The sequence below is a fragment of the Aphelocoma coerulescens genome, chromosome 3 (genome assembly GCF_041296385.1).
Source record: "Aphelocoma coerulescens isolate FSJ_1873_10779 chromosome 3, UR_Acoe_1.0, whole genome shotgun sequence".
NCBI lineage: Eukaryota > Metazoa > Chordata > Aves > Passeriformes > Corvidae > Aphelocoma > Aphelocoma coerulescens.
This window is the reverse complement of record NC_091016.1, coordinates 124784692-124799884: the sequence shown is the minus strand read 5'-3', so window position 1 is coordinate 124799884 and position 15193 is coordinate 124784692. Positions and strand designations below refer to the sequence as shown.

Sequence of the window (15193 nt, the reverse complement as noted above, 5' to 3'; positions counted from 1 at the left end):
CTGATCAGGGAAGGATCCAGGGAATCCTTGGAGCCCCTTCCCGAGCCTAAAGGGGCTCCAGGAGAGCTGGGATTTGGGATTTGGGCTGGAGGGGCAGGAGGCAGGGAATGGCTTCCCAGTGGGAAAGGGGAGCTTGGGGTGGGATCTTGGGAAGGGATTCCCGGCTGGGCTGGAATTCCCAGGGAATGCCCGGATCCCTGCAGTGCCCAAGGAAAGGCTGGAGCAGCCTGGGATCATCGGGGGGAGGTGCCGGGATGGGAATGGGATGGGATTGAAGCTGCGTGGATCCCAGGCAAAGCATCCCGGGATTCTGGGATCCAGGAGGCTGCGAATCCATGCCCAGGGGTTTTTTCTGGGAGTCGGGGATGGGAAAGGGAAGGGAGACCCTTCCTGGAGTGCCGAGATTGCCAGGGAAGGGCCTGGAGGCCGGAATTCCTTCCCGCAGAGGAGTCGGGATGGGGCTGGATCCAATGCCAGGCTGGGAGAGGCGGGAATGGAGGGATTTCCCTGGGAAAGGGGAGCTCGGGCTGGGATCTTGGGAAGGAATTCCCGGCTGTGCTGGAATTCCCAGGGAATGCCCGGATCCCTGGCAGTGTCCAAGGAAAGGCTGGAGCAGCCTGGGATCATCGGGGGAGGTGTCGGGAATGAAACGGGATGGCATTTAAGGTCCTTTCCCACCCCAAACCATTCCATGATTCCACGATTCCCTTTTCCCAGGGAGGTGATCCGGTCCATCCTGCTGAGTGGCCGGATCGGGCCGGACATCCAGCTGGCCGAGTGCTACGGCCTCCGGCTCAAACACGTCAAGTCGGACGAGATCCATTGGCTCCATCCCGACCTGACGGTGGGAGAAGTCCAGGAAAAATACGAGTGCCTCCACCTGGAAGCTGAGTGGAGGTGGGGACCGCGGTGGTGGCGGTGGCCTTGTCCCTCTCCGTGTCCCCAAATTCCTGGGAAGGGCAACGGCGTCCTCACGGAGCGGCTCCTGGCTTTTCCAGGTACGACCTCCAGATCCGGTACCTCCCGGAGGATTTCATGGAGCGCTTCAAGGAGGACAGGACCACCCTGCTCTACTTCTACCAGCAGGTCAGGGCAGCTCCAGGTGTTCTCTGGATCCCATTCCGCCTCTCCAGGCCCAAAATTCCCAACGTTCCAAGGTTTTGTCACCCCGGGGTGGTGGTGGCCCCATCCCGCTGATGGATCTGGGGAGCAGATCCAGTTGGGAATGTCCAGCAGGGACATCCAGGGACATTCCTGGCACTGCATTCCCTCTTGGAGCGTCCCAGCACGGGATGGGGGAGAGTGTGGGCAGTGCCAGCGTCCCCTGGTCACCATCCCCTGGTCACCACGTCCTGACGTCATTCCTGCCACCGTTCCTTTCCTCCAATCCCTGTCACCCTTCCCTGCCACTCCTCCACCATCCCATCACCATCCCTGTCACTCCTCCATCCCCTGTCATTGTCCCCTGGCACCCTTCCCTGCCACTCCTCCACCATCCCCTGGCTCCATCCTGGTCACCATCTTCTGTCACCATCCCCTGTCCTTGTCCCCTGTCACCATCCCTGCCATCATCCCTGTCCTGTCACCATCTCTGCCACTCCTGCCACATCCCTGCTGTCACCATCCCTGTCACTCCTCCACCACCATCCCGTCACCATCCCTGTCACTGTCCCTGCTGTCACCATCCCTTCCATTGTCCCTGTCACCATCCCTGCTGTCACCTTCCCTGTCACTCCTCCACCATCCCCTGGCTCCATTCCTGTCACCATCCCTGCCATCATCCCTGTCCTGTCACCATCTCTGCCACTCCTGCCACCATCCCTGTCACTCCTCCACCATCACATCACCATCCCTGTCACCGTCCCTGCTGTCACCATCCCTGCCACATCTCTACCACTCTTGACCACCCCCTCATCATTCCATCACCATCCCTGCTGTCACCATCCCTGTCACTCCTCCACCATCCCATCACCATCCCAGTCACTGTCCCTGCTGTCACCATCCCTTCCGTTGTCCCTGTCACCATCCCTGCTGTCACCGTCCCTGCTGTGACCATCCCTGTCACTCCTCCACCATCCTGTCACCATCCCAGTCACTGTCCCTGCTGTCACCATCCCTTCTATTGTCCCTGTCACCGTCCCCTGTCACCATCCCCTGTCACCATCCCTGCCACCATCTCTACCACTCTTGACCACCTCCTCATCATTCCATCACCATCCCTGCTGTCACCATCCCTGTCACTGTCCCTGCTGTCACCATCCCTGTCACTTCTCCATCATCCCGTCACCATCCCTGCTGTCACCATCCCTGCTGTCACCATCCCTGCTGTCACCATCCCTGTCACTCCTCCACCATCTCCTGGCTCCATTCCTATCACCATCCCTGCCATCATCCCTGTCCTGCCACCATCCCTGTCACTCCTCCACCATCCCGTCACCATCCCAGTCACTGTCCCTGCTGTCACCATCCCTTCCTTTGTCCCTGTCACTGTCCCCTGTCACCATCCCCTGCCACCATCTCTACCACTCTTGACCACCCCCTCATCATTCCATCACCATCCCTGCTGTCACCATCCCTGCTGTCACCTTCCCTGTCACTGTCCCTGCTGTCACCATCCCTGCTGTCACCTTCCCTGTCACTCCTCCACCATCTCCTGGCTCCATTCCTGTCACCATCCCTACCATCATCCCTGTCCTGTCACCATCCCTGTCACTCCTCCACCATCACCATCCCAGTCACTGTCCCTGCTGCCACCATCCCTTCTGTTGTCCCTGTCACCATCCCCTGTCACCATCCCTGTCACCATCCCTGCCACCATCTCTACCACTCTTGACCACCCCCTCATCATTCCATCACCATCCCTGCTGTCACCATCCCTGTCACTGTCCCTGCTGTCACCATCCCTGTCACTCCTCCACCATCCTGTCACCGTCCCCTGTCACCGTCCCCTGTCACCATCCCCTGTCACCATCCCTGCTGTCACCATCCCTGTCACTCCTCCACCATCTCCTGGCTCCATTCCTATCACCATCCCTACCATCATCCCTGTCCTGTCACCATCCCTGTCACTCCTCCACCATCACCATCCCTGTCACTGTCCCTGCTGCCACCATCCCTGTCATTCCTCCACCATCCTGTCACCATCCCACTCACTGTCCCTGCTGTCACCATCCCTTCTATTGTCCCTGTCACCGTCCCCTGTCACCATCCCTGCCACCATCTGTACCACTCTTGACCACCCCCTCATCATTCCATCACCATCCCTGCTGTCACCATCCCTGTCACTGCTCCACCATCCCGTCACCATCCCTGTCACTGTCCCTGCTGTCACCATCCCTTCCGTTGTCCCTGTCACCATCCCTGCTGTCACCATCCCTGCCACTCCTCCACCATCCTGTCACCGTCCCCTGTCACCATCCCTGCTGTCACCATCCCACTCACTGTCCCTGCTGTCACCTTCCCTGTCACTGCTCCACCATCCCCTGGCTCCATTCCTGTCACCATCCCTGCCATCATCCCTGTCCTGTCACCATCCCTGTTACTCCTGCCACCATCCCTGTCACTCCTCCACCATCCCGTCACCATCCCACTGTCCCTGCTGTCACCATCCCTTCCGTTGTCCCTGTCACCGTCCCCTGCCACCATCCCGTCACCATCCCTGCCACCATCTCTACCACTCTTGACCACCCCCTCATCATTCCATCACCATCCCTGCTGCCACCATCCCTGTCACTCCTCCACCATCCCGTCACCATCCCACTGTCCCTGCTGTCACCATCCCTTCCTTTGTCCCTGTCACCATCCCTGTCACCATCCCCTGCCACCGTCCCCTCTCACCATCTCTACCACTCTTTACCACCCCCTGTCCCCACCCCCTGTCCCCACCCCCTGCCCCCATCCCCGTCCCCATCCCGCCCCCGGGATGTCCCCGCCGATGTCCCCTTCGGTGTCCCCGCCGGTGTCCCCGCCGTGACGCGCTGTCCCCGCAGCTCCGCAGTGAGTACATGCAGAACTACGCCAGCAAGGTCAGCGAGGGCATGGCCCTGCAGCTCGGCTGCCTCGAGCTCCGGTACGGCCCTGTGTCCCCTTGTCCCCGTCTGTCCCCTGGCCCTGTGTCCGTCTGTCCCTCTGTCCCCGTGTCCCTGTGTCCTTGTATCCCTGTGTTCCTCTATCCCTCTGTCCCCGTGTCCCTCTGTCCCCGTGTCCTTGTGTCCCCCATCCTTGTGCCCTTGTGTCGCTCTGCCCCGTGTCCCTTTGTCCCTGTCCTTGTGTCCCCACGTCCGTGTGTCCCTCTGTGTCTCTCTGTCCGTATCCCTGTGTCCTTCTGTCCCCGTATCCTTGTGTCCATGTCCCTGTGTCTTTGTGTCCCCGTGTCCCTTTGTCCCCGTGTCCCTCTGTCCTTCTCTCCTTGTGTCCCTCTGTCCCCATGTTCCTGTGTCCGTGTCCCTCTGTCCTTCTCTCCTTGTGTCCCTCTGTCCCCATGTCCCTGTGTCCCTCTGTCCTTCTCTCCTTGTGTCCCTCTTTCCTCATGTCCCTGTGTCCTTCTGTCCTTCTCTCCTTGTGTCCCTCTGTCCCCATGTCCCTGTGTCCTTCTGTCCTTCTCTCCTTGTGTCCCTCTGTCCCCATGTCCCTGTGTCCCTCTGTCCTTCTCACCTTGTGTCCCTCTTTCCTCATGTCCCTGTGTCCTTCTGTCCTTCTCTCCTTGTGTCCCTCTGTCCCCATGTCCCTGTGTCCTTCTGTCCTTCTCTCCTTGTGTCCCTCTGTCCCCATGTCCCTGTGTCCCTCTGTCCTTCTCTCCTTGTGTCCCTCTGTCCTCATGTCCCTGTGTCCCTCTGTCCTTCTCTCCTTGTGTCCCTCTGTCCCCATGTCCCTGTGTCCGTGTCCCTCTGTCCTTCTCTCCTTGTGTCCCTCTGTCCCCATGTCCCTGTGTCCGTGTCCCTCTGTCCTTCTCTCCTTGTGTCCCTCTGTCCCCATGTCCCTGTGTCCGTGTCCCTCTGTCCTTCTCTCCTTGTGTCCCTCTGTCCCCATGTCCCTGTGTCCGTGTCCCTCTGTCCTTCTCTCCTTGTGTCCCTCTGTCCCCATGTCCCTGTGTCCTTCTGTCCTTCTCTCCTTGTGTCCCTCTGTCCCCATGTCCCTGTGTCCTTCTGTCCTTCTCTCCTTGTGTCCCTCTGTCCCCATGTCCCTGTGTCCTTCTGTCCTTCTCTCCTTGTGTCCCTCTGTCCCTCTGTCCGTGTCCCTCTGTCCTTCTCTCCTTGTGTCCCTCTGTCCCCATGTCCCTGTGTCCGTGTCCCTCTGTCCTTCTCTCCTTGTGTCCCTCTGTCCCCATGTCCCTCTGTCCCTCCTGTTCCCTCTGCTGCCATGGGAGGGCTGGGGAGTGGGGATGGGGATGGGGAGGGAAGTTCCAGCTTTTTTGGAGGTGGCAGGGGGACCTGGGGGACATCGGTGACATGGAGGGCATGGGGGACATGGGTGACATGGAGGGGATGGGGACATGGGGGATATGGGGACATGGGGGACATGGAGGGCATGGGGGACATGGAGGGCATGGGGGACATGGGTGACATGGAGGGCATGGGGGATATGGGGACATGGGTGACATGGAGGACATGGGGGACATGGGGACATGGGGACATGGGTGACATGGAGGGCATGGGGGACATGGGGACATCGGGACATGGAGGGCATGGGGGACATGGGGACATGGGGACATGGAGGACATGGGGGATATGGGTGACATGGAGGGCATGGAGGGGATGGGGACATGGGGGACATGGGGACATGGGTGACATGGAGGGCATGGGGGATATGGGGACATGGGTGACATGGAGGGCATGGGGACATGGGGGATATGGGGACATGGGTGACATGGAGGGCATGGAGGGACATGGGGGATATGGGGACATGGGTGACATGGAGGACATGGGGGACATGGGTGACATGGAGGACATGGGGGACATGGGGACATGGGGACATGGGTGACATGGAGGGCATGGGGGACATGGGGACATCGGGACATGGAGGGCATGGGGGACATGGGGACATGGGGACATGGAGGACATGGGGGATATGGGTGACATGGAGGGCATGGGGGATATGGGTGACATGGGGACATGGGTGACATGGAGGGCATGGGGACATGGGGGACATGGAGGGCATGGAGGGGATGGGGACATGGGGACATGGGTGACATGGAGGGCATGGGGGATATGGGGACATGGGTGACATGGAGGGCATGGGGACATGGGGGATATGGGGACATGGGTGACATGGAGGGCATGGAGGGACATGGGGGATATGGGGACATGGGTGACATGGAGGGCATGGAGGGACATGGGGATGGGCATGGGGACATGGGAGACAAGGGGACGTGAAAGGATATAGGGGACATGGAGGGACGTGAGGGACATGGAGGGACGTGGGAACATGGGGAATATGGAGACATGGGGACATGGGTGACGTGGAGGGTGTGGGGACATGGGGGACATGGGAGACATGGAGGGCATGGGGACATGGGTGACAAGGGGACATGGAGGGACATGAGGGACATGGAGGGACATAGGAGCATGGGGAATATGGAGACATGGGGACAGGGGTGACATGGAGGGACAAGGGGGATGTGGGAACATGGAAGGACCTGGAGTGACATGGGGAACACGGAGACATGGGGACATGGGGGCATGGAGGGACATAAGGGACATGGAGGGACATAGGAACATGAGGAATATGAAGACATGGGGACATGGGGGACATGGGGGGACATGGAGACATGGGGGACATGGAGGGACATGGGTGACATGGAGGGACGTGGGGACACAGGCGGCGTGTGTCACCGGCTGATGTCCCCGTCCCTCGGTCCCACAGGAGGTTCTACAAGGACATGCCCCAGAATGCGCTGGACAAGAAATCCAACTTTGAGTTCCTGGAGTGAGTCCAGCCCTGGAGTCCCCACCCCATCCCGGCAGTCCTGAGGGGCTGGGGACCTGCTGAGGGCCTTCGTCATCTTCCTCATCCTCCTTATCTTCCCACAGTTTCTCATCCTCCCATGGCTCCTCATCCTCTGCAGCTCCTCATCCTCCTCATCCTCCCGCCGTTCCTTGTCCTCTCACAGCTCCATATCCTCCCTCAATTCCTCGTCCTCCTGTGGCTCCTCATCCACCCACAGCTCCTCATCCTCCTCATCCACCCACAGCTCCTCATCCACCCACAGCTCCTCATCCACCCACAGCTCCTCATCCTCCTTGATCTCTTCATCCTTCAGCTCATCTTCCCACTGTTCCTCCTGAGCTTCCTCATCCTTATCCACCCACAGCTCCTCATTCTCCTCATCCATCCACAGCTCCTCATTCTCCTCATCCATCCACAGCTCCTCATCCACCCACAGCTCCTCATCCTCCTCATCCACCCACAGCTCCTCATCCACCCACAGCTCCTCATCCTCCTCATCCACCCACAGCTCCTCATCCTCCTCATCCACCCACAGCTCCTCATCCTCCTTGATCTCTTCATCCTTCAGCTCCTCATCTTCCCACTGTTCCTCCTGAGCTTCCTCATCCTCCTCGTCCACCCACAGCTCCTCATCCACCCACAGCTCCTCATCCTCCTCATCCACCCACAGCTCCTCATCCTCCTCATCCTCCCTCAGCTCCTCATCCTCCTCATCCATCCACAGCTCCTCATCCTGCTGCTCCTCATCCTCCTCATCCACCCACAGCTCCTCATCCATCCACAGCTCCTCATCCTCCTCATCCACCCACAGCTCCTCATCCACCCACAGCTCCTCATCCTCCTCATCCACCCACAGCTCCTCATCCTCCTTGATCTCTTCATCCTTCAGCTCCTCATCTTCCCACTGTTCCTCCTGAGCTTCCTCATCCTTATCCACCCACAGCTCCTCATTCTCCTCATCCATCCACAGCTCCTCATTCTCCTCATCCATCCACAGCTCCTCATCCACCCACAGCTCCTCATCCTCCTCATCCACCCACAGCTCCTCATCCACCCACAGCTCCTCATCCTCCTTGATCTCTTCATCCTTCAGCTCCTCATCTTCCCACTGTTCCTCCTGAGCTTCCTCATCCTCCTCATCTTCCCACAGCTCCTCATCCTCCTCATCCACCCACAGCTCCACATCCTCCTCATCCATCCACAGCTCCTCATCCTGCTGCTGTTCCTCATCCTTCTCAACTCCTCATCCTCCTCATCCTTCTCAACTCCTCATCCTCCCACAGCTCCTCATCCTTCTCAACTCCTCATCCTCCTCATCCTTCTCAAATCCTCATCCTCCTCATCTTCCCCCATCTTCTCATCCTCCAACAGCTCCTCATCCTCAGAGAGGGAGATGGGAACCATCCCCCCCCTTTCCCCCACCCCGGATTCCCCCTCACCCTCAGCCCCCCCCTTCCCTCAGTCCCTCCACATCCAGCTGCCCCCAGAACCCCCCTCCTCCCCACGATCGGGAATTCCCACTGACATTCCCGGGATTCTCTGCTCCGCAGGAAGGAGGTGGGGCTGGACCTGTTCTTCCCCAGCCAGATGCAGGAGAACCTGAAGGTGAGGGGCACACGTGTGACACGGGTGTGACGCCTGGGGGCACACGCGAGCACGGCCCATGTGTGCCCATCTGTGTCCGTGTGTGTCCATGTGCATCCCCATATCCCTGTGTGTCCCTATTCCCACTCACACTCCCACATCCGCGTGTCCATCCCCATCCCGCTCCCCATCCCGCTGTTCCCATATCCAACCCCATATCCCTGTGTGTCCCTATCCCCACCCATCCGCCCGTGTCCGTGTGTCCATGTGTGTCCATGTCCCCGTATCCATGTGCATCCCCATATTCCTGTGTCCATATTCCCACCCACATCCGCGTGTCCATCCCCATCCTGCTCCCCATCCCATTGTTCCCATATCCAACCCCATATTCCTGTGTCCATATTTCCACCCACACTCCCCTATCCGCGTATCCACCCCCATCCCGCTCCCCATCCCGCTGTTCCCATATCCAACCCCATATCCCTGTGAATCCTTATCCCCGCCCATCCGCCCGTGTCCGTGTGTCCATGTGTGTCCATGTCCCCATATCCGTGTGCTTCCCCATATTCCTGTGTCCATATTCCCACCCACATCCACGTGTCCATCCCCATCCCGCTCCCCATCCCGCTGTTCCCATATCCAACCCCATATCCCTGTGTGTCCCTATTCCCGCCCACACTCCCATATCCGTGTGTCCACCCCATCCCGCTATTCCCATATCCAACCCCATATCCCTGTGTGTCCCTATTCCCGCCCACACTCCCACATCCGTGTGTGCACCCCCATCCCGCTCCCCATCCCGTTGTTCCCATACCCAACCCCATATCCCTGTGTGTCCTTATCCCCGCCCATCCGCCCGTGTCCATGTGTCCATGTGTGTCCATGTCCCCATATCCGTGTGCATCCCCATATTCCTGTGTCCATATTCCCACCCACACTCCCACATCCGCGTGTCCACCCCCATCCCCCTCCCCATCCCGCTGTTCCCATATCCAACCCCATATCCCTGTGTGTCTCTATTCCCACCCACACTCCCATATCCACACGTGTCCACCCCCAACCTGCTCCCAATCCCACTGTTCCCATATCCAACCCCATATCCCTGTGAATCCCTATCCCCACCCATCCACCTGTGTCTGTGTGTCCATGTGTGTCCATGTCCCCGTATCCGTGTGCATCCCCATATCCCTGTGTGTCCCTATTCCCACCCACACTCCCATATCCACATGTCCACCCCCATCCCGCTGTTCCCATATCCAACCCCATATCCCTGTGTGTCCCTATTTCCACCCACACTCCCGCATCCACGTGTGTCGATTCCCATCCCGCTCCCCATCCCGCTGTTCCCATATCCAACCCCATATCCCTGTGTGTCCCTATTCCCACCCATCCGCCCGTGTCCATGTGTGTCCATGTGTGTCCATGTGTGTCCATGTCCCCGTATCCATGTGCATCCCCATATTCCTGTGTCCATATTCCCACCCACATCCACGTGTCCATCCCCATCCCGCTCCCCATCCCGTTGTTCCCATATCCAACCCCCTATCCCTGTGTGTCTCTATTCCCACCCACACTCCCATATCCACGTGTGTCGACCCCCATCCCGCTCCCCATCCCGCTGTTCCCATACTCAACCCCATATCCCTGTGTGTCCCTATTCCCGCCCACACTCCCATATCCGTGTGTCCACCCCCATCCCGCTGTTCCCGTATCCACCCCCGTGTCCATCCCACTGTTCCCGTATCCACCCCTGTGTCCATCCCGCTGTTCCCGTATCCAACACTGCATCCCCACGGGTGTCCCGGTAGCCGCGGCAGCTGCGGAAGATGATCCAGCAGACGTTCCAGCAGTACGCGCTCCTGCGGGAAGAGGAGTGCGTCCTCAAATTCCTGCACACCCTGGCCACCTTCGCCCCCATCGACCAGGAGAGCTTCCGCTGCCAGCTCGTCGTGCGTGCCCAGGAATGGGATATGGGATATGGGATATGGGATATGGGATATGGGATATGGGATATGGGATATGGGATGGGGTGGAGCTGGGTAGGATGGGTGGGATGGGATGGGGTTGGGTGGGATATTACGGGGATGGAATGGGATGGGATGGGTGGAGTGTTTTGGGGTCAGGTGTTGTGGGGATGGGATGAGGTGGGATTTTAGGGGGATGGGAGGGGATGGGGTGGGAATGGGATGGGGATGGAGATGAAGATGGGATGGGACGGGACGGGACGGGATGGGACGGGATGGGATGGGAGGGATGGGATGGGATGGGATGGGACAGGACGGGATGGGATGGGTGGGATGAGATGGGATGGGATGAGGTAGTTGGGAAGTTATGGAGATGGAAGGGATGGGATGGCAATGGGGTTGGGATGGGAAGGGATGGGATCAGGATGGGCATGGGAATGGGATGGGATGTTATGGGGATGGGGTTGGGTGGTGTGAAATGGGATGGGGAAAGGATGGGGTTGGATGGAATGGGGATGGAGTTGGGTGGGATATTATGGGGATGGGATGGGATGGGTGGAGTGTTTTGGGGTCAGGTGTTGTGGGGATGGGATGAGGTGGGGTGGGATTTTAGGGGGATGGGATAGGGTTGGGGATGAAGATGGGATGGGATGGGATGGGATGGGATGGGATGGGATGGGATGGGATGGGATGGGATGGGGCAGGGTGGGATGAGATGGGATGAGGTAGTTGGGAAGTTATGGAGATGGAAGGATGGGATCAGGATGGGATCAGGATGGGCATGGGAATGGGATGGGATGGGATGGGATGGGATGGGATGGGATGGGATGGGATGGGATGGGATGGGATGGGATGGGATGGGATGGGATGGGGATAGGATGGGGTTGGATGGAATGGGGATGGGGTTGGGTGGGATGTTATGGGGATGGGATGGGGATGAAAATGGGGATGGGATGGCTTTTCATGCGATGGGATGGGATGGGATGGGATGGGATGGGATGGGATGGGATGGGATGGGATGGGATGGGATGGGATGGGATGGGGTGGTGTAGAATGGTATGGGGATAGGATGGGGTTGGACGGAATGGGGATGGGGTTGGGTGGGATGTTATGGGGATGGGATGGGGATGAAAATGGGGATGGGATGGCTTTTCATGGCATGGGGTGGGTTGGGATGGGATGGGATGCAGCTGGAATGGGCATGGGGATGGCGATGGAATGGGGTGGAGTGAGATGGAGATGGGATGAGGAAAGGGTTGGGATTTTATGGAGATGGGACGGGGTGGGACCTGGCTCTCGGAATGCCGCTCATCCAAACTTCTGTCCCACTCCTGCTCCCCCCAGCAAGGATGGAACATCACCGTGGACTTGGTCATCGGCCCCAAGGGCATCCGGCAGGTGACCAGCAAGGATGCCAAGGTGGGAATTCCGGGCCGGGAATTGAGGGACTCCCGCTCTGGAATCAGGGATTAAAGTCAACGTGGATCAAATTCCCAATGAATTCCCCCTTTCCCAGCCCACCTGCCTGGCAGAATTCCGGGACATCAAATCCATCCGGTGCTCCGGAGTGGAGGACGGCCAGGCTCTGCTGCAGCTGGGGCTCAGTGGGACACCCCAGGTGAGGAGTTGGGAGAGAATTCCTGGGAATGCTGGGTGGGATGGGTGGGATCCCTGTGGATCAGGCAGGATTTGCTGGAAGCTCCATCTCCAGCCCCCCCGGGGAGGAATTAGGAGAGAATTCCTGGGAATGCTGGGTGGGATGGGTGGGATCCCTGTGGATCAGGCAGGATTTGCTGGAAGCTCCATCTCCAGCCCCCCCGGTGAGGAATTGGGAGAGAATTCCTGGGAACGCTGGGTGGGATGGGTGGGATCCCTGTGGATCAGGCAGGATTTGCTGGAAGCTCCATCTCCAGCCCCCCCGGGGAGGAATTGGGAGAGAATTCCCGGGAATGCTGGGTGGGATGGGTGGGATCCCTGTGGATCAGGCAGGATTTGCTGGAAGCTCCATCTTCTGCCCCCCCGGTGAGGAACTGGGAGAGAATTCCTGGGAATGCTGGGTGGGATGGGTGGGATCCCTGTGGATCAGGCAGGATTTGCTGGAAGCTCCATCTCCAGCCCCGGTCAAGGGGAGATGATCCCCTAAAACCCGGGAATGTCCCTGTTTCCACCTTTTCCCGGGAATACTTCGGTGTGGGTGTGTTTTCCTGGCTGTTTTGGGGTGCTGGGAAGGATGATGATGGAAAACTGGGATTGGCTGCGGAGCGGGGAGAAGGGGGGGACCCTCCCATTCCAGCCCCCCCTGCCCTGCTCCGGACTCATCCATCCCGGCATTCCCAAGTCCTTGGCAATCAAGACGTCGTCGCTGGCCGAGGCGGAAAACATGGCCGACCTCATCGACGGCTACTGCCGACTCCAGGGGGGCTCGGAGACATCCCTCATCGTATTCCCGAGAAAAGGTGGGAATTCGGGGCATCCTGGGATGGGATGGGGACAGGATATTATGTGGATTGGGTAGGGTGGGGTAAGATAGGGATGGGATTGGAAGGAATAGGGATGGGAATGGGATGGGATGGGATGGGATGGGATGGGAATGGAGATTGGGATGGGATGGGGATGAAGATTGGGATGAGATGGGATGAAGATTGGGATGGGATGGGATGGGATGGGATGGGATGGGATGGGAGGAAGATTGGGTGGGATGTTACAGAGATGGGAATGGGAATGGGATGGGGATGAAGACTGGGATGGGACGGGATGGGATGGGAATGGAAGGAATAGGGATGGGAATGGGATGGGATGGGGATGAAGATTGGGATGGGATGGGATGGGATGGGATGGGATGGGATGGGATGGGATGGGATGGGGATGAAGATTGGGATGGGATGTTACAGAGATGGGAATGGGATGGGAATGAGATGGCATGGGGACGAAGATTGGGATGGGGATGAAAATTGAGATGGGATGGGGATGAAGATTGGGATGGGGATGAAGATTGGGATGGGATGGAATGAAGATTGGGTGGGATGTTACGAAGATGGGAATGAGAATGGGATGGGGTGAAGACTGGGATGGGACGGGATGGGATGGGATGGGATGGGATGGGGATGGGATGGGATGGGATGGGATGGGATGGGATGGGATGGGATGGGATGGGATGGGATGGGATGGGATGGGATGGGATGGGGATGGGATGGGATGAAGATTGGGTGGGATGTTACAGAGATGGGAATGGGATGGAATGGGCTTGGATGGGATGGAGTGGAATGGGATAAGGATGAAGATGGGGATGGGATGGCTTTTCATGGAATGGGGTGGGATGGGATGGGATGGGATGGGATGGGATGGGATGGGATGGGAAGGGATGCAGTTGGAATGAGCACGGGAATAAGGATGGTGTTGGAATGGGGTGGAGTGGATGGGATGGGGATGAGGATGAGGATGAAGATGGGATGGGATTGGGATGGGATGGAACCTTTCCCTGTCCTCTCCACAGATCGGGAGAAGAGGGTCAGCCTCCCGCAGATCCCGGCCCCGTGAGTGATCCTGGCCCTTTTCCCAGGATTCCTGGCCCCAGTGCGGGGTTGGAATCCTGCTCCTTACCCCCCATCCCGCTCCCTGACCCTCTTCCCACCCTCAGGAATCTCGGGGAGAGGCATTCCACGCTTTCCCACAGTATCAGCGGGGGTGAGTTTGGGCTCTTCCCTCTTCCCACCATCCTTGGGGTGCGGGCAGGGAATTGGGATACGCTCCGTGTGGGATTTGGGAGGGTTGGACACCACCAGCTCTTTTCCAGAGGGTTGGGATGCATCCAAGCATCCTGGAGGAGCTCCAGACCCTCCGGAGATGTTGGAAGACCTCCCATGCCCACTGAGCTTCCTGATCCCATTCCTGCATCCCATTTTTCCCTAGATTCCGAAATTTACGCTGAAATCCTGGATGAATGCTCGAGGCCGAGATCCGGAAGTAGGTGCTCCCCTTGGGAATTCTCCGTCCAAGGTGTCCTAATTCCTCCGGCCCATCCCAAATTCCCGTCCCATCCTCACCAAACCGCTCAGAAGGTCCTGGAGGAGCTGGGATGAGCCATGGGGCAGCATCCATGGAATGGTGGAGAGGGCAGGATCTGCGGATCCTTGAGGGAATGATGGAGAGGGCAGAATCCATGGATCCTCATGGATGGAGAGGGCAGGATCCATGGATCCTTATGGAGAGGGCAGGATCCATGGATACATGTGGATGGAGAGGAGACATCCATGGATCCTTGTGGATGGAGAGGGCAGGATCCATGGATCCATGTGGATGGAGAGGGCAGGATCCATGGATCCTTGTGGAGAGGGCAGGATCCATGGATCCTCATGGATGGCGAGGTTAGGATCCAGGAATCCTCATGGATGGAGAGGAGAGATCCATGGATCCTTGTGGATGGAGAGGACAGAATCCATGGATTCTCATGGATGGAGAGGGCAGGATCCATGGATCCTCATGGATGGAAAGGGCAGGATCCATGGATCCTCATGGATGGAGAGGACAGAATCCATGGATCCATGTGGATGGAGAGGGCAGGATCCATGGATCCTCATGGATGGAGAGGGCAGGATCCATGGATCCGTGTGGATGGAGAGGAGAGATCCATGGATCCTCATGGATGGAGAGGTTAGGATCCAGGAATCCTCATGGATGGAGAGGAGAGATCCATGGATCCT

At 58.6% G+C, this 15193-nt stretch overlaps 1 protein-coding gene across 2 annotated transcripts in view; it reads left to right on the top strand.

The window, feature by feature from the left end:
- The first annotated feature begins 721 nt into the window (after positions 1 to 721).
- Positions 722 to 15193, top strand: part of PTK2B (protein tyrosine kinase 2 beta) — a 35515-nt gene continuing 21043 nt past the window's right edge. The window contains exons 1-12 of one of the 2 annotated variants that reach the window (XM_069011888.1): positions 722 to 897; positions 999 to 1086; positions 3990 to 4069; positions 6862 to 6924; positions 8496 to 8550; positions 10338 to 10478; positions 11838 to 11912; positions 12010 to 12111; positions 12832 to 12949; positions 13987 to 14026; positions 14131 to 14177; positions 14403 to 14456. In XM_069011888.1, the coding sequence (XP_068867989.1) occupies positions 1036 to 1086; positions 3990 to 4069; positions 6862 to 6924; positions 8496 to 8550; positions 10338 to 10478; positions 11838 to 11912; positions 12010 to 12111; positions 12832 to 12949; positions 13987 to 14026; positions 14131 to 14177; positions 14403 to 14456 (826 nt within the window). In that variant the 5' untranslated portion in view covers positions 722 to 897; positions 999 to 1035. Of the gene's footprint in view, positions 898 to 998; positions 1087 to 3989; positions 4070 to 6861; positions 6925 to 8495; positions 8551 to 10337; positions 10479 to 11837; positions 11913 to 12009; positions 12112 to 12831; positions 12950 to 13986; positions 14027 to 14130; positions 14178 to 14402; positions 14457 to 15193 lie in introns of those variants that run through there. The other variant, XM_069011887.1, reaches the window with a different exon arrangement.